General features: G+C 57.0%; 6 protein-coding genes across 6 annotated transcripts; 4 read left to right on the forward strand and 2 right to left on the reverse strand.

The window, feature by feature from the left end:
• Positions 1 to 91: 91 nt before the first annotated feature.
• On the reverse strand, positions 92 to 1,721 carry SPRG_06408 (hypothetical protein; the record flags this gene model as incomplete). The annotated part of the gene is made up of 11 exons (XM_012345225.1): positions 92 to 183; positions 233 to 303; positions 354 to 415; positions 471 to 599; positions 653 to 747; positions 797 to 851; positions 894 to 1,000; positions 1,048 to 1,162; positions 1,220 to 1,352; positions 1,400 to 1,536; positions 1,584 to 1,721. 11 exons carry the CDS (start codon positions 1,719 to 1,721, stop codon positions 92 to 94), a joined length of 1,134 nt encoding a protein of 377 aa, XP_012200615.1.
• Positions 1,722 to 2,386: 665 nt separating this feature from the next.
• On the reverse strand, positions 2,387 to 4,086 carry SPRG_06409 (cystathionine beta-synthase). Its single transcript, XM_012345226.1, has 3 exons — positions 3,973 to 4,086; positions 3,852 to 3,924; positions 2,387 to 3,799 (listed from the first exon to the last, which is right to left on the reverse strand). Exons 1-3 carry the CDS (start codon positions 4,038 to 4,040, stop codon positions 2,429 to 2,431), a joined length of 1,512 nt encoding a protein of 503 aa, XP_012200616.1. The 5' UTR covers positions 4,041 to 4,086; the 3' UTR covers positions 2,387 to 2,428.
• A 2,156-nt stretch (positions 4,087 to 6,242) lies between these two features.
• Positions 6,243 to 10,030, forward strand: SPRG_06410 (hypothetical protein; the record flags this gene model as incomplete). Its single annotated transcript, XM_012345227.1, has 15 exons — positions 6,243 to 6,370; positions 6,415 to 6,574; positions 6,622 to 6,849; positions 6,899 to 7,247; positions 7,316 to 7,392; positions 7,461 to 7,504; positions 7,528 to 7,859; positions 7,917 to 8,110; positions 8,141 to 8,268; positions 8,351 to 8,629; positions 8,707 to 8,970; positions 9,023 to 9,166; positions 9,226 to 9,434; positions 9,478 to 9,620; positions 9,662 to 10,030. The coding sequence occupies 15 exons, from the start codon at positions 6,243 to 6,245 to the stop codon at positions 10,028 to 10,030; spliced, it is 3,048 nt and encodes a 1,015-aa protein (XP_012200617.1).
• A 949-nt stretch (positions 10,031 to 10,979) lies between these two features.
• Positions 10,980 to 12,049, forward strand: SPRG_06411 (TKL protein kinase; the record flags this gene model as incomplete). Its single annotated transcript, XM_012345228.1, has 4 exons — positions 10,980 to 11,311; positions 11,359 to 11,541; positions 11,595 to 11,749; positions 11,805 to 12,049. 4 exons carry the CDS (start codon positions 10,980 to 10,982, stop codon positions 12,047 to 12,049), a joined length of 915 nt encoding a protein of 304 aa, XP_012200618.1.
• Positions 12,050 to 13,099: 1,050 nt separating this feature from the next.
• SPRG_06412 (TKL protein kinase) lies at positions 13,100 to 14,350 on the forward strand. The gene is made up of 4 exons (XM_012345229.1): positions 13,100 to 13,397; positions 13,449 to 13,631; positions 13,677 to 13,831; positions 13,884 to 14,350. The coding sequence occupies exons 1-4, from the start codon at positions 13,108 to 13,110 to the stop codon at positions 14,237 to 14,239; spliced, it is 984 nt and encodes a 327-aa protein (XP_012200619.1). The 5' UTR covers positions 13,100 to 13,107; the 3' UTR covers positions 14,240 to 14,350.
• Positions 14,351 to 14,783: 433 nt separating this feature from the next.
• Positions 14,784 to 16,220, forward strand: SPRG_06413 (hypothetical protein; the record flags this gene model as incomplete). Its single annotated transcript, XM_012345230.1, has 7 exons — positions 14,784 to 14,861; positions 14,911 to 14,982; positions 15,039 to 15,244; positions 15,300 to 15,356; positions 15,410 to 15,593; positions 15,638 to 15,765; positions 15,830 to 16,220. The coding sequence occupies 7 exons, from the start codon at positions 14,784 to 14,786 to the stop codon at positions 16,185 to 16,187; spliced, it is 1,083 nt and encodes a 360-aa protein (XP_012200620.1). The 3' UTR covers positions 16,188 to 16,220.
• Between the last annotated feature and the right edge of the window lie 502 nt (positions 16,221 to 16,722).

A 16,722-nucleotide genomic window follows, 5' to 3' on the forward strand; every position in this document is an offset into this window, starting at 1 on the left:
ACCGTGTCTCTTCGTGGTTTTAGTCTTGTGGTTGCAGCGAATCAAACAGAAGACGACGACATCATGACGGCGGTTGGCATCGGGACACGGCCTACAGCTTGGCGAGTAGCTGGACGACGTGGCGGATGTAGTATTGCGGGTCCGTAATCGCATAGTAGGGCTCAACGCGCTTCAAGTACGTGTCTACGCCATCCGATCATCCATGAGCGCCAAGGACAGTGGCGACACGGACCTTTGGCGACATCGAAATCCACCACCTGGCCCGTGGCCGCGTCACGCACGTCCACGATGTGCGCCTCGGTGCTAGTGCCCTGTATGAGTCCTCTTCCTGCAAGAGAGCAAACGCGGCGTACGCTTCAATGTGGTCGTCGAAGAAGACCGTGGCCGGCCCGTCGCCTGGCGTCACAAGCAAGAGCTACATCGCACACGCTCAATCGGGGCACAGAGAGCGTCGCATGTGGACTAACTACCTTGCCGTACTCGGCGTGCTCGGCATGGGCACTCCACCACTCCCAGTAGTCGCGCATGGCCGTCACGCGCCGGCCCTTGGCCAAGGTCGCCTCGAGCGTGGCTTGAATGTCGCGAAAGCCATGGACGAGCTGCACGTCTACGCGCAATGTGTGAGTGCTTGGAACTGGTATGATCAATAGACCGCTGGCGTAAAGGAAGCGGGCGTCGTGCCAGCCTTGAAGGGGACCTTGGTCAGCGTGTTGACGGCGAGCGTCGTCCCCTCCGCCTCAAAACCACCTACAAAAGTGTTTTGCCTCTATCGCCTCCTGATGCATTCGGAGCGTACTGCGGTAAAAGGTCGCGTACGGCGGCAACAGGCGCATCGAGTCGGGCAGTGTTTTCTAAAGCAGACGGTCAGGGCGGTAATGCGCCGGGGGCAGTACGCCGAGGAAGAGCGGGTGCTGGCCGTTGCAGAGCAGCTCGAGCTCCTTGGCCACCTCGGTGATGTCTTCACCAAACGTGCGAAAGACCACCGAGAGCTCGACGGCGTCTATACATGTTGTCATGGCGACTTGATCATCATCGTCTTCGCCCGACCGCTCGTCGTCTCGGCCATGTAGTGCAGGAAATGCAAGAACGACGGCAGCAAGTAGTAGCGTCCAGCGCTCCACGCTTCCTTGAGCCCCGACTCGTCCAAGCTCTTGGCCGCTTCCTACGCGTCGATAGCGACGGTCATGGGGGGCGATGGTGGATCGGAGCAGAGTTGTACCTTGGCCGCGTCGCGGAGCGCGCCTTCCGGAAAATGGAGGCAGTCGAGCACATGGGTATAGGACGATGCGATCGGGAGGCCGGGGCCGCTCGTAAAGGCCGACTGCAGCGCCGTGCGCTGCTTCTTTTGGCTCCTACGCGAGCGCATGACCACGAGAGCGCAAGATATTGGAATGTGTACTTGTTGAACGCCTTGACGTCTTCCATGGCACCCGAGGCCATCGAGTTGTACGGGTAGAGCTGGTCGACAAACTTCTTGTACGTGACGAGCGACGGCGACGGGGCGGCCAGCGACGGCTCCTTGGAGACGCAGACCCACTATGCGCATATCGATCGGGTCGTGAGGTCGAGACGAGCAAGCGTACCTCGTTGCCGTCGACGCGGCCGTAGGTACACTCGGAGAGGAGGTAGTTGAGCGTGTTCTCCATGGAGCGGCCGCCCGCGACGTCCGACATGACGATGGTCCGGTTCAGGTCAAAGTGGAGCACGAGCTTCTTCATCATCTCGGCGCTTGACGGCAAATCGGCGAATGAAGCGATATTGTCTTTGATTGGCTAAAATAGAGCCAATCACAATCCACGATTAAAAGATACGAAAAAGGCAACCTGCAGGCAGCGCTCGGACCGACGCAATTAGCCGACGATGGGATGCAGACGGCAAGGTTGATAGGACGCTGTCGGCCGTCTATGGAAGGATATACATCTCTACCCGCTCTAGTATCTGCCAGTAGTGGCGCTGCAGCGAAGCAGGAGAAAACGCCAGCAAGACGTCAGCAGCTCGGGGATTTCAATGCCAAGTGTCACCCATCACCGCCTGCAAGGGCGTGAACGCACGCATTGGGGCCATGGTGCGTGTGATCAAGGGCGACGAGCAAGTGGTCGCCGTCATCGCATCCATGCGGGAGCCGGCGGCAAGAAGCGAGCATGTAAGAAGGCGCTTATGTACCATAGTACTAGCCTCGTCGGACGTCGAGCGGACAAGGCCGCAGCATCATAGTACAGTCCCAGGCTCGCCGAACCAACGGCATCAGCTTCTACGAGGCGCGATCATCCGAGTCTGGGTCCCAAGACGCAGGAGCAAGAGGCTCTGGCATTGGCTGGACCCCGTCTTGCTCGCAGTCCCATGGACGCGTTCTCTGCGCCTCGTGTCGTGCTGTGGAGGAGTATAACGCGCAAGGTGAGTGAAATATAGACATTAGTGGTGGCACTGTTTACTGCTGGCCCTGCGTGATGTACGTGAGCAGATCGATGCGCGTGACGACGCCAAAGATGACGCTCTTCGTCTCGACAGCACCGCCCTTGGAGAACGTGCGCTGCTCGGTCACGACAAGCGCGAAGTGGTCCTTGTCAAAGATGCGGCTGAGCTCCGAGAGCGACGTTTGCGTCGAGACCTTGCGGAACTGCTTGTACATGGCCTTCGAGACTTCGTCCGTGGGCTGAATACGGCCCGGAAGGAGCTGCGCGATCAAGTTGCCCTCCGAGATGACGCCAACGATCGTGTTGGTCTCGTCAACGACCGGCAAGTTGTCAAAGCCCTCGGCCTTGAGGATGTCGACAGCCTCCTTGCACGTCAAGTCGTGGTGGATCGTGTACGGCACGTTGAGCGGGAGCTCCGAGACCGTCTTCTTGGCCCACCACGCGTTGTTGGCCGGCTTCTTCTCGACGTTCTCGACATACCCGTGGTCGTACATCCAGTCGTCGTTGAGGAACTTGGTCATGTAGTTGCGCGTCGAGTCGGGGAGCATCACGACGCACTTTTGGCCGGCCTTGAGGTCCTTGGCCGCGTTCACGGCCGCAAACATGGCCGAGCCGCACGAGCCGCCGCAGAGAAGACCTTCTTCGCGGATCATGCGGCGCGCCATCAAGAACGAGTCCTTGTCGCCCGTCTTGACCCACTTGTCGACGACGTCGCGGTGGAGCACATCCGGAATGAAATCATACCCGATGCCCTCGACCTGGTACGACTTGAGGCGGTTAAAGTCGTTGAGCGTGTCGGGGACGGCGAGGATCGAACCGATGGGGTCGACGCCAATGACGACACAGCTCGGGCACTTTTCCTTGATCTTCTTGGCCGTGCCCGTGATGGTACCGCCGGTACCGGCCGAGATGACGAGCATGTCGACCTTGCCGTTGCACGACTCGAGGATCTCTTCGGCGGTCTGATCGTAGTGCGCGAGCGGGTTGGACGGGTTGGTGTACTGGTCGAGGATGTGCGAGTCCTTGATCTCCTTGTTGAGGCGGATCGCGACGCCAATGTGGCTCTCGGGCGAGTCCCAAGCGGCCTCGGTCGGCGTGCGGATGATCTCGGCGCCGAGCGCCTTGAGCACATCGACCTTCTCCTGCGACATCTTCTCCGGGAGCGTGATGATCATACGGAAGCCGTAGATGGCGGCCGCGAGCGCGAGGCCAATGCCCGTGTTGCCCGACGTGGGCTCGATGAGCGTGTCACCGGGCTTGATGCGGCCCGACTTCATGGCGTCCTCGACCATGCGCTTGCCAATGCGGTCCTTCACGGAGCCGCCGGCGTTGAAGAACTCGCACTTGGCGAGCAGTTCGCACTGAAGGCCCGCCTTCTCGGCAATCTAGCATTGGCAGCAGTGAGCACCGACAGCCAAGGCGACGGCGAAGGCGTACCTTGTTGATCTTGACCAAGGGCGTGTTGCCGACGTGGTCAAGGATCGTGTTGAGGATCTTGGGCTCCGAGAAGCTAGCCGTTGCATGAGCGAATGACATCCAAGGTATGCGATGCGCCTACCGCTGGTCGTGCGAGTGGGGCGTCTTGATGAAGCAGGCCGCGTTCGTGCAGGGAACCGAGGACGACATGGTGGTCAAAGGGCAAATTTGCAAGTGGATCCAGCCTTCTGCAAACCCTCTGAACGAATCCGCCAATCAAATGCGGCGAATCTCCAACGTATCACTTGAATATTGGCGAAAGTGGGCAAAACACCAGCAGATTGGGACAAATCCCAGTTTGTCCCCAGCAATTCGAGTGACCACAACGAGCGCGACCCAGTACCGAAGACGACCCTTCTATCCGATACTGCTTCTACTCTAACCTCTCATATTCGCGTGCCCTGCCGAGACGTAGCTTCCGCCGGCCATGGCACAGCATGAGCCATAAAATGCTATGTCATAAGGCGCAGGACCAGAAAGGCCATGTTGCTGCTGGAAAGCAGCGCCGTCACCTGTGAGAGCAATAGATGGCCAGGCCATGAACTCTATACCGGTAGCAGTGTCACTTCTGTTCTAGCTTTACCATGTCCAATACGAATGTCCAAGAGGATCAAAGTCCGCCCATCGGGAAGGTCTTCTGGCTCGGCTGCACTAAGATCGTAGTATTGCTATGCGGCGGTCAGATAGGATTATGAACAATGGTGGCAGATCGTGTGTGGTGCACGGTAAGCTACTCGTGCTTGAGAGGGCCAGTACGTTCGATCCATCATGACACGGTCGGCTCCAAGTGGGCGCGTGACGCAGCTTGGCCGGCCGTGCCCCAAGGCATCTCCACAACGTCGTGCGATTGTTTCTCCCGAGTTTGTCCCTTCTTGAAGCATAAAGATCGCGCGTCACTGAACCCAATGCAGCGCAGGCGAGGTGCAGGTAAAACCATCGGGCGGGGTTTGTCCCAAGGCAAAGTGAGCTGGCGGCTTTCTGTTGGTCGACGCGTGTCGCAGCACAAAGGGTGGCTGCGGAGACGTTCGCTTCATGCGGAACGTGTGCTGGCGCGTCGGCGCGATCTGACTGGCTACTCGCGTTGGATGCGACGCGAAGCCGGCAGATTTCATAAGCAAGAACCGATGAGAGCACCGTTGGTCCGTCGCTCAGAGCGCTGTGCACGAGCGCGGGCTCGGGCCATCGTGTTCGTACATGTCTGGTAATCATTGGCGGTCCTTGGTAAGGATGAGAAGGAACCCTTGTAAGGGCAACACTCGGCAACGACAGGGCGTTTTTTGGGCCACCGACACGGTGCCACTGTGGTGGCTCTTCTTGGGCAACGGGGCAACTCGAAAGTGAGCAGGCGTCTCAGAGGAGACCGTGCCGTCGTCGGATCGAGGGCATCCGGGACGGCAAAGACCTGCGACTACAGTACATCGTGATAAGATGCGCACGAGGCACTCGCCGGTAGCAACAAAGCCGCCAAACTCGACGCATCTCACAGGTAATATGTTCAAGGACCGTATACCGGTAGTAGGGTAAGCCACCTCCAGCCTTGTATTCCGTGGCAAGTCTGCTCGATGTACCATGGCAATCAATAACGCATGCAATCCTGCATGAGTGCTTGGTTGCAGGGTTCAACCTCCCTCTTGGAGCGAGAGCATGATCGTATTCAGTCATCTCAAAGGGGCAACGCCGCGGCAGTTCATATGCTATCCGACGTCTACGCTCGTCTTCGAAGGATTCTTCCCTCTTTTGGAGACCGATCATCCTGCGGCATGAATGTATCGGCGGCACTGAGGCGACTCGAAACCCCGGCCCCCATGCTACTAGGCGAAATGGCTACGGTATATGTGGGAACTCTCTCAAAACTCCTACTGTACACGTAGCCAGTCGACACTGGCTCGTCTTGGACCAGGCACTGCACATTGGGTGGTCCGTCGGCCGTCGCGAGCTCGCGCCTCGACGCAGGGGCATAGCCACGACGTCGCTACATTTGAAGCTAAAAACACCCCATTTGTATCCACATGACCACCCACGCACCGCGACCAAAACGACCTCTCGTTGACACCCGCAGAGACGTTTCAACGTATGTATCGCGACGACAAAGGACAGATTGTGGCGTCGACGTTGAGCGGGCCACCGCTGTCGCGTGGCGGTCGACGGTGGGCCGTAAATGGCGTGTGTCTAGCCATTGGCCACATCCTCGGGCGAGAGCTTGAAGTTTCAGCGCCGCCACTTGCCCTCAAAGCGCACTTAATCCGCAATAAGTTGAACTTTGTATGCGGTCTGATAACGTACGCAGACGCACTTGATTGGACTCACTTTGTCGATCGGGCAAACTCGGACGCGATGCCAGGAATCGGCAGCATGGAGCCGCTCTTCCTCTGGAACACGTCCGCGACCAAGAAGTCGGACTTGAACCCGACCGACTCGACCATGGCGCGCAAGTTCAAGCGCGCTTGCGACGAGATCTCGACCGCGTACCTCAACGGACGGTAGCCACAAGCCATGGAGCCACCATGCTCATCACGTGCTGTAGCGTCACGCTCCAAGAGATATTGAACGAGACCATGAGCGAGGCGCTGCTGGTCTACATCTCGGAGCACATGCCAGCGGCCATGCGCAGCGCGCTGCGCGCGCCCGAGACCATGCAGGACACGCTGCGGCTCGCGCTGGGCATCACGACCGACCGCGCCAAGGTAGACCCTCTTCGCCTACCTCGCTCGCGCATGTCGTCTCTGTGTAGCCGATTTCCGTCGAGACGCAGCACTTGGCGTCCGGGCTCTTCCTCCTCGTGCACACCAAAGGCAGCGTCGTGCAATGCAACACGTCGTTCCAGCCGGGGCACGCGACGCGGTGCGCGAACCTCTGGCACTCCACGTACGAGGCCATCATCGACTGCGCGATGACGCAGACCAAGTTCTTTGTCGAGGGCGACGACGGCTTTGCCCGCCTCGCCGCGTCGTACGCGACGGTACGCCGTCGTTCATGCATTTTTCAAGGCGGTGACAAAGCGCATGTAGATGATCAAGCACGCGGTCATGGACTGGCACAAGGGCACGTGCGTCTTGGCGCACCTCGGGCAGCACCCCGACCACGTCGACTTTCTCATCGAGCACATGTACAACGACAACATCATGCTCTCGATGATCCGGCTCATCTACTGCGACCACGCGATGGCGAGCATGCAGTCGGTCAAGAACATGCGGCTCATGCGCAAACTGCTCGCCAAGCTGCTCTCGCCCGAGCCCGGACTCGGCAACCTCAAGCCGAATCTCTCGATCGCGCTGCGGTCGCTCATCCGCGCGCCGTATGTCACGGGTCGCGGCGACCTCATCTTTGCCAAGTCGATCCCGATCGACAAGCTCACGGGTACCTTGTACTAGAACACTCGTCAAAATCCCATGCTCATTGCCATCGTCCTCGTCCTCGTCGTGTAGGCCAGCCCGACTATGTCCTGCTCTGCGGCACGTCGCGTGACCTCGACAACAGCCCGATGCGTCAGTTTACGTCGCGGGTACGACCATTGCGATACTCTAACCTTTTCTTCTTTTTCGATGTGATTATATACAACAATGTCGCTAGAAAATTCGGCATCTGGTGCACGTCTTGATTGAAACAACACGCTGGTGCCGGGGCTCATTGCGCGCAGCTGCCACGAGTGGTCCTCGGACGCGTGCTCGTCGTTTGCGTGCTCGTCGCTTCTGGCGTCGCTGCTCGATCTGGTCACGACGGTCGAGTTTTCCGAACGCACGGGGAAAGGCCACATTGGCATCGAGTGCAATTACTTTCCGTGCCAGACGCACCAGATTCTGAATGTGAACCTCATGTACGGCGACGAGCCGGTCTCGTTCCTCCTCAACTGTATGATGGGCGTCATGGTGACGCCGGCCAACAACCAAGGACCGATCTCAATCGGCATGGACCAGCTCACGTCCGTCACCAAGACACCCGATGGCTTTACGATCCGCATGAAGCCGTCGAGTACGTCGTCCTATTGGACCTATTGTCCTAGAACTATGTACCATGGTTGACGTGTAGGTCGAGAACCCATGCACTTTACGACCCCCAACGCGGCCATCCAGGCGCAGTGCGTCGAGGGGCTCAACAATGCGCTCGAAGGCAACCTCGTCGAGCTCGACATCTTTTGCAGCGAAGACTGGAAGTCCAACGTGGCCGAGTACCAGCAACTGCGCCTCGCCATGGTGCAATCCCTCGACGTTTTGTCGCGTGTCGTGCGCAATGATGTTGATGGAAACATGTAGGAGGCTGCGCTGCCTGCGACCGTGCGCAACACGATGATGACGTGGACCGAGCACCAGCCGGGTTTGTCGTGGAAGCTCACGCACATTTGTGATGTGATCCAGGCCATGGTCGGCATGGAGTCCAAGCGGTACGCTGCCATTCTTTTTCCGTTTTTCATTTTTGGGATTTTTGTATTTATTTTTCGACCTTTTTCTCAAATTTTTTCGTAGACTCGATGCCCTTCTCGTGTCGTCCGGTGCGCTCCACGCGCTCTTGCAGTGGTATACGTTCAACCACTCGAACGCCGTGTGCTCGCACATTACGCAAATGCTTCTCTTTTACATCAGCGACCCCAACGGAAAGCGGTCGCGGACGTGCCCCGTCATTGGGCTTCTCATGAAGGAGCTACCGCCGCTCATTCTGCAAGCCGTCACGCAGCACCCGAACGAGTCGCGCGAGATGGTGCCGTACGTGCAGAGCCTCTACGACGCAATCGAAGCCTGCATCCAGTACGCATTTTGAAAGGGTTAGGGTGAACGGGCCCTAGCCCCAAGTAGGGCCGAGCTGACGGTGTGAACACTGCTAGGAGCCCGCACTCGAACTCGCACTTGCGCGTCGCGCAGCTGGCCGATGGCGACCCGACGTGGCACGCGCTCTACGGGCACTTTCACGATCGGTGTCTCGAGCGGTCGGCGAGTGGCCGCTTCAAGTTTGAAGCGATGATCTCGGAGGCGCACATGCCGCTGCAGCCTGCGTTCCACAAGGACATTTTGGACCTCCTCGCGCAGCCGACGTTTGCGTCCTATGATATTGGCTCGGCGTTCCTTGTCGGCAACGGCTGCGTCTTTGGGTACCTATTTTTTCACATTTTCACTCTTTTACATGATTTTTTATCGTGTTAGGTATGTGTACAAGCAAGACCCGTCGCCGCCCGAGCCCGTCCACATCTCGGTGCCGTGGCGCCGGACGCTCGTTGTATTCGAGCAGAGCTCGTTCAAGCTCTGGTGCTTTGTGCCATCGCAACACAAGCCCAACGAACCAATCAAGTACGACGCTGTGGCTTGTGTCCATCGCTATGGTTTCTGAAAGACGTTGTATCAACTAGCTGGCAGTGGATTGTTCCGACGGCGGTTCAGACCCACTACTGCCAAGGGGAGGACGAGCACCACACGAGCATTGGCCACCACGGCTTTGACGTGATCTCAGACCTCCAGCACAACGGCACCGTCTGGCGTCTCTGCACGACTGCGCTCCACGAACGCGACGAGTGGCTCAAGGTGTTTCAGTCGGCGACTGCGACCATTTCTGCGCTGGGTACTATACCAACGGGTGTGAAAGAATCTGAGATTTTATGTAGCCTCGCATTATGCGGCTGCGTCGCCCACGAAGCCAAAGAAGAAGGTGACCAACTGCATCATGTGCAAAGCGGCGTTCCACGTCTTCAAGCGGCCGTACGCGTGCCACCGGTGCGGCCTCGGTATCTGCGGCAAGTGCTCCAAGGTACTCGACCTCTTTTCGTGCTGCAATGCCCATATTTCTAGTTTTTCAAACCGATTCCTGAAATGGGTGTGTACACGCCGGTGCGCCACTGCCAAAAGTGCTTTGAGGCGTCGGGCGGCGCCATGTCCGAGAGCTGCCCCGTCCAGCTCATGAGCGGCCTCCCGATGATCCACGAAGACCACGGGCACGTCAACGACGTCGATCGCATCGGCGGCTTTCTCGAGCCGAAAGCTGTGAAACCCCAGCGCGGACTCCAGAAACCAAAGATGATTGTAATTCCGGACGACGGCGACGTGGCGGAAATGAGCTTTCCGACGACGCCGATGCAGGTCGAAGACGTGCTGTTGCCGATCGAGATGGAAAAAGAAGCGTCGCCGAGAGAGAGCGAGGTCAACACAGCGCCCAAGTAGCAGAATACGACGCGGTTCGACATATAATGGTAGAAATATACTCCATCCCAAGGGACGTCCTCTTGTCGCCTTGGTGTCTCTTTTGAGAAAGCATCAAGGTGCGCTGACCCGACTACATTTATCAAGTCCGTGTACTGTAGCCTTGTGATAGTCGTTTCGGGAAGCCTCGCAGGCACGGCAGAGAAAGGATGACCAAGACATGGCTCGACGTGTTCATATTTTTCAGTTCGAGCCCAAATGCAAGTAGTCGACTGAATTGTTTTCTTGCGAAAAGATATTCGTGTCACGAATAAGCGGGTCCATCACGGGACGAACCATCTCTCCGTGCCCAACTCACTCCCAACGACCCCGTGCAGGTGCCAGCTCCCACTTGCCCTTGACTCCCACTTTCCCTTGACTAATATCTAAACGCTCTCGAGGGTCTTATTGCGTCGAGCTCACAAATGTGCTACGAAACACCATACATGTGGGTGTTGGTGTCCGTCTTGTAGTAGTAAACAATTGCACCTTGTTAGCGGGCATGGTGCGTGCTTGGCCATCGTGTACGGCTGTGGAACCGACTGCCAAGACACAACCTATGGCAGACGTACCTGCTAGAGAGATACATGTCGGATGATAAAACATAGCCTTCTTCTATATATACTAGCCATTGATTGGACAGCATGGCGAAGACGCTTTATCAAGTTGCTAAATATGTCAAGTGGGCGCTGTGCCTGGATATATTTTATCAAGTGTCCAGTCGCCCGTGGTACTTTCAACGGTTTGTTTCAACGTATCGAGGTATCGGCCATACCGTGTGACCAGTGCCAATGCTCCTGTGACACACAGCGCCCAATGGTATCCTTCAATCAGGAAAAGGTATCGTTGTATCGGGCTATTGTTTCAAAGTATCAGGAATGGTACCAAGTGCGTTTGATGATGTTTCATTATTCAATTGCGGTGGTCGACGATGACTGCAAGGGTGTGCCAAGGCCTCAAAGAAACTGTTCCAACTGGGACGAGCAACGTGGACTACAGCTTAACACTGGTGCCTCCGTGCTTCCACGTCGTCCGAAGGGGACTTCATCTCGGGGTTGTCCTCTCGCTGCCCGCCGCGACGTTTTGGACCCGCGTGCACGAAGGCACGTACTACGGTACACGCGTCATCGCCAAGGTGATACTCGCCGCTGACGCCACCACACTGCGCAAAGCTTACCAGCTGGCTCGAATTTCCATCGACATGCATCATCCCAACATTGTCCGCTTCTTGGGCGTCGACTACGACGACCAAAACAAGACTGCGTAGACTTTTATTCGTACGCATCTGCCATGTCTCATCTTTTTTGTAGAGTCTTTGTGACCGAGCAGCTTGAGCGCGGGGACTTGGCGTCCATCTTGGCCAGCGACGAAGGGCTCTCGGTTCAAGTGTGCATCCAAATCATGTTCGATGTCGCGTGCGGCATGGCCTACCTCCATTCGCAGCCCAAGCCGATCATGCACCGCGACTTGCGCGCGGCCAACGTTCACATTTCGTACGCCTCTTGACCATCGGGGAGACAACACATGACGTGGCTTCAATGTGTAGCCGCAACAATCGAGCCAAGGTGGCCAATTTCGAGCTCAGCGGCAAACTTGGCCTGGACACGTCACGGGTCGGAACGCCGGCGTGGACGGCGCCCGAAATCTTGGCAGGCGGTGCAAACTACACGGAAAAGGTGGACGTCTACAGCTTCGCGATGCGTACGTACACGTTATTGTCTGCATTTCTGACGACTAATGGACAATGGCTTGCTAGTCGTAGTCGAGATTATGAATCGAAAGATGCCGTATGCCGACGAATCCAAAGCCACGCCAGCGCGCCAGCTCTTGGAAGAAATCGTGTCGAAGCAGCGGCGGCCGACAATTTTGCATCCGGAAAAGTGGCCGCAACAAATGCTCGAGCTTGTGAAAGCGTGCTGGAAAGAAAACCCGGAAGGGCGCCCCGCGTTTCAGTTCATTGTCGCCGAGCTGGACATGTATTTGAAACAACCTCAACAGTGAGCACACACCGAGTATTTAACACTCGGTGCACGGGTGTAAATTTGATACCCGTAGAACACAAATGAGTCAGTATTCATGCAACGATTCGCACTACTAGTACGCGTTACCGCCCAAAGCTTGGACAATGCGTTCATTTCGACGCCAAAGGACGTCACCCGTTCATCCACTCTCGCAGATAACGAACTACTCGTTGACAACAAGTTGATACATCCGATTTTCAATCATTATTTTCATTGCTCATTCATGAATCAACGTCGCCATCAGCATCCATGTGCTTCGACCGTAAGCCATCTGCGGGACTTCCCGACGCTACCAACAACGACTCTCACACTGACGCCTCGAATCACATGGACTCGTCTCTGTCTGCCACACCATCGACCTCATCCTCGCCTCGCTTGCCTGAAAGGAACACCGCAACCAAGGTATCTATCGATCCATGCGCGTTATATTCGAAGGCGACCCCATCGACCTGAAACGCTTCATAGCGCCAAGCGCCAACGTCGTCACAGGCGGCGTCCCCGAAGCGAAGTTGTTCCAACGCACACCGCGATGACTCGGCCACGGTCGCCGGCCACGGAGGCAACGTACGAGGCCGACTGGTTTGGCAGCGCCGTGGCGCCACCGGAGACGACGGAGCACGGCGTTGCCCAAGCCTCCTTGTCCTGTGACCTGCTCGAAGACCTCTACGGTCCCTGTCTCTTTCGCATGTGAGCCTTACGAGAGCACACGCACCGATCTATCAAGTCGAGAAAAAGTCATCAAGTCCACATCCGCAAATATCGCCCTGTTATTATGTTTAATACAAATGCCAATATCGTTTTAAACCCATTGCACTGCAATGCGATTGGCCGACGTCTGTTTGGCCATGTGATAAAAAGTATCAAGTAGCCAGTGTGTTCTAAAAAACATCTCAATGCCGCAATTGCACCGCCGCAAATGCACAAACGGGCCAATCACAACACCTCTTTTTTTGTTTGCGACGGAGTTGCAGCCAATCCGCTTTGAGCATTCTCACCGACCCCATCCAAGCGTTGATGCATTCGTCCATTTCGGAAACAATGGACAAGCAGCCACCTCATGGCATCGACGACCTCCCGGGGTGCTTCAAGCTCGACGAAGCGACGCTGGTGCAAGGCGCGGCCTCGCCAACGCCGACGTGCGCCATGTGGACAGGCGTCTTCGATGGCACGTACCACGGCGCGCCCGTCCTCATGAAGGAGGTCGCGTTGCCGGACGCTGCCAAGCAGCGCGAGATCTACCGCAGCGTGCGCTTGGCCATGGACATGTACCATCCCAACATAACCCAGTTCTTCGGCGTGAGCTTCCAGAACCCGGAGAAGAAGCGAGTGTATGGCCTTCCAGCACGCCCGCGCGCCTCATTTTCCTCTCCTCTTCGTAGACGCTTTGTGACCGAGAGGCTCGAGCGCGGCGACTTGGCGGCCATCTTGGCCAGCGACGAAGAGCTCTCGGTGCAGCGTTGCGTGCAGCTCATGCGCGACGTCGCCTGTGCCATGTCCTACCTGCACGCGCAGGCGAAGCCCATTCTGCACCGCGACTTGCGCGCCGCCAACGTCCACATCTCGTACGCATCCGCCGTGAATCTACGTCTGAACGTCGTTGACTCTAGGCACGACTACCGCGCCAAGCTGGTCAACTTTGAGTTCGGCGGCAAGCTCGGCCTTGACAAGACGTTGATTGGGACGCCGGCGTGGGCCGCGCCCGAGATCTTGGCAGGCGACGCCAACTACACGGAGAAGGTCGACGTTTATAGCTTTGCCATGCGTACGTCTCTTCTCTTGTCGACTGTACGGAGGACGAACGAAGCTTGGACTAGTCATGCTTGAGATCATGAACCGCAAGGTGCCGTATTCCGAAGAGCCGAACGACCTGCCTGCGCGAGTGCTACTGGGAGAAATCGTCGAGCAAGCCCGCCGCCCGCGCATCATGGACCGAAACAAGTGGCCGCGACCGCTCCTCCACCTCGTCGACTCGTGCTGGCAGAAGGATCCGACCGAGCGCCCGTCGTTTGATGAGATTGCGGCCAAGCTCCAAGCGATTTTGAACCCACCATCGAGCCCCAATAAGCGTTGCAACGCGGCTCGGTCGACAAAGGCTGGTACGACCGCTGGCAACAACGAGAACGTCAGCACCAAGCGAGCGCGGTGCGCAGACCGTTGCGATGCCACGTAAAGAAAGGCTTTTGACCGTAGCGTCTTGGTACTGTCACACGAGTATGGCCACCTCAGTTTCAACTAGGCTGAGATATAAACTATTTAAAAACACGTACATATTGTCTACCGCTCGTGTACATCGTAACGCTTGCAAATGTAGCTTACGTCTGCAGTAAGCAAGGTACAAAAAAGAGAGTTGCCAGATTGCTCTGCCCTTCGAGCCAGTTTGGAAATGCAGCGGACGCGCGGAATTACAACCAAATCGCAAGCTGTTCTTAGGACCTGTATTATTGTCTTGCAAAAATGCGCTGATAGTTGTTAGTCGCCCTTGATCGCAGCGTGTTCCCACTGGAGTTGACTGACGAGGTCGCAGTTTGCAGTTGCAAGCGCACTTAACAGGATTCATTGATCGAACGGGGTGCAGCACCATGTTCCGTTCTATAGTCTGGATCAAGTGCGCCATCTTCATACAAATACGTAGTACGTTTTTAAGTACGGTGCAGAAAGCGAACTTAAGAGATAAGCACGCGAGATCCGGCGCACTTATTGGAGTGATCGACTGGATGCAGGAGCCACGGGGTCCGTCAACGGTATCGGCGGCGAGCACTGTCGGAAACGAAGCGCGCTGGCGCCGGGAAGAGGTGCGCCCGAGCTGCATGCGCGCCCATGCGTAGTCTCATGGGAGGCTAGATGGCGCTGCTCGAGAGCATCATGCAGACCTCGTACCCGGGCTGGACTGAGACGACGGCCGTGGACTGGACGGTACTGTGGCCGGGCGTGGCTGCCGCAACGACGACGAGCGACGATGCGATGCGTAGGCCGTCGCTGCTCAAGTCGGCTCGCGCGACGTGTGGCAATGCAAGCAAAAGTGGATGCGATCGCTGCGGCCAGGGCTCAACCTCGGCCCGTGGAGCGACCAGGAAGACCGGCTCTTGATGGACGTCATGGCGGCGCTACCGTCTCCAGCCCGCATCGACTGGCGCCAAGTGGCCTACGACCTGGAGAAATCCAACTTTCGACGCAGGTACTGATGTCTTTCGCGTATGCAAGCGGGACACGACATGGATTTTCCGTACTAGCATGAAGCAGATCAAGGAACACTGGGAAGATCACATCAACCCAGCGATCGTGCCCATGTACGACGACGACAACTTCGGCGCAGCGGCTAATGGTCGATCGACATGCATAGCCACGAAGTGCCATTGACAAAGGCCGAGCTAGCGATCATCCGCGAGACCGTCATGGCTTACCCGCACTCGGGGAAGCTCTGGGTGCTGCTGATCCGCAACGTCAACGACGTCATCAGGACCAATGCGGATGTGATGGCCGAGCTTCTGAGCGGCCGTGGTCCCGGCGGCCAAAATCTGACACCAGTTCCGTCCATTGTACCAGATCTAGAAATTTAATGTGATTCTAGGTGCGCTCCAAGAGCGACCTGAAAAAGTCGCTTCAGAAAATGGTCACGCGCATTCAGAAAGAGCAGGCAGCGCTCGCACCCGCCCCGCCGTCCTCCGACTCGACTTTGTTTCGGAAGACCACATTGTGGTATGCTTTCCATCTGAAATCTGAGCGATTTCAGATCACAGACTCAGAAATGAAAAATGGGTAGGGAGACCCCCGGACGGCTCTCGGTCAAGCGTCGAGCCAAAGCATCTTCGCCTGCAAAGCGGCCAGCAGCACCGATATTGGAGCCGGCCATGAACCGGGGCGCATTGCTCGCTCCTGCGATCGCCGCCGTGCACGCGGCTAGCCGAGCGATGGGCTGCTCTCTCGACGAGACGCTCGCGCTTCTCCGAGAGGCGATCGCAGCATCCGCGCCAGACCCACCGACAACAGAGGTCACGACATCGTTTTTACGACTACCACCCGCCGAACCATTGCGTGACGCAGATCCACGGAGCGACGATCTGTCGCCGGCGCAGCTGCTCGTCGGCCTGCGCACGTCAGACCCTGCAACGATAGCATGAGATCAATGCACATTTGGCATGTTTATACCGCTGTATGATACTCGCGGTGCGAGCCGATTGCATCGTCGGAGTATGCTAGAACGACTCTGCTTGGCGTCGTCGGCCTAGGACCTCAGTACGGACACGGGGAGATGGCATCTCCTCTCGATCGTAGCAGCAAGTATAATGTACTCGATGTGAGAGAGATCGCGTGTCGCCACTGCTAATGTTGCGGCCTATCATGCAGCGCTATTACACTAGCTTACCTGAGTCTTATCATGAATCGTATTAAACAGAGCGTCAAGCGACGCGACTCGGTTTCTGGAGCCCGAGATCACGCAATGGTATCGGGGCACTTGTACACTACCAGCACGCGCAGAAGCTCCTTGCACAGGAGATGGTAGTGTCGACTTCCTCTTGTCGGTCGAATAGGGCTAGGGTTATACGTCAATTGGACGCAGATATACCGTGTAGAGACCCAAACAGCGTACTGGTACTCGACCGATAAGTTCCAGCATAGCGTGGTCTAGGGCATATAGACCTTGAATGACACCGC

The sequence above is a fragment of the Saprolegnia parasitica genome (assembly GCF_000151545.1).
Source record: "Saprolegnia parasitica CBS 223.65 unplaced genomic scaffold supercont2.22, whole genome shotgun sequence".
Lineage (NCBI taxonomy): Eukaryota > Oomycota > Saprolegniomycetes > Saprolegniales > Saprolegniaceae > Saprolegnia > Saprolegnia parasitica.

Bases quoted from the DNA above. Each gene is read 5' to 3' on its own strand.
- SPRG_06409 (XM_012345226.1), bottom strand. From the start codon at position 4,040: ATGTCGTCCTCGGTTCCCTGCACGAACGCGGCCTGCTTCATCAAGACG. The intron at 3,925-3,972 runs GTAGGCGCATCG...TGCAACGGCTAG, and splicing joins CCCCACTCGCACGACCAGCG to CTTCTCGGAGCCCAAGATCC. The intron at 3,800-3,851 runs GTACGCCTTCGC...TGCCAATGCTAG, and splicing joins CCTTGGTCAAGATCAACAAG to ATTGCCGAGAAGGCGGGCCT.
- SPRG_06412 (XM_012345229.1), top strand. From the start codon at position 13,108: ATGGACAAGCAGCCACCTCATGGCATCGACGACCTCCCGGGGTGCTTC. The intron at 13,632-13,676 runs GTACGCATCCGC...CGTTGACTCTAG, and splicing joins GCCGCCAACGTCCACATCTC to GCACGACTACCGCGCCAAGC. The intron at 13,832-13,883 runs GTACGTCTCTTC...AGCTTGGACTAG, and splicing joins CGTTTATAGCTTTGCCATGC to TCATGCTTGAGATCATGAAC.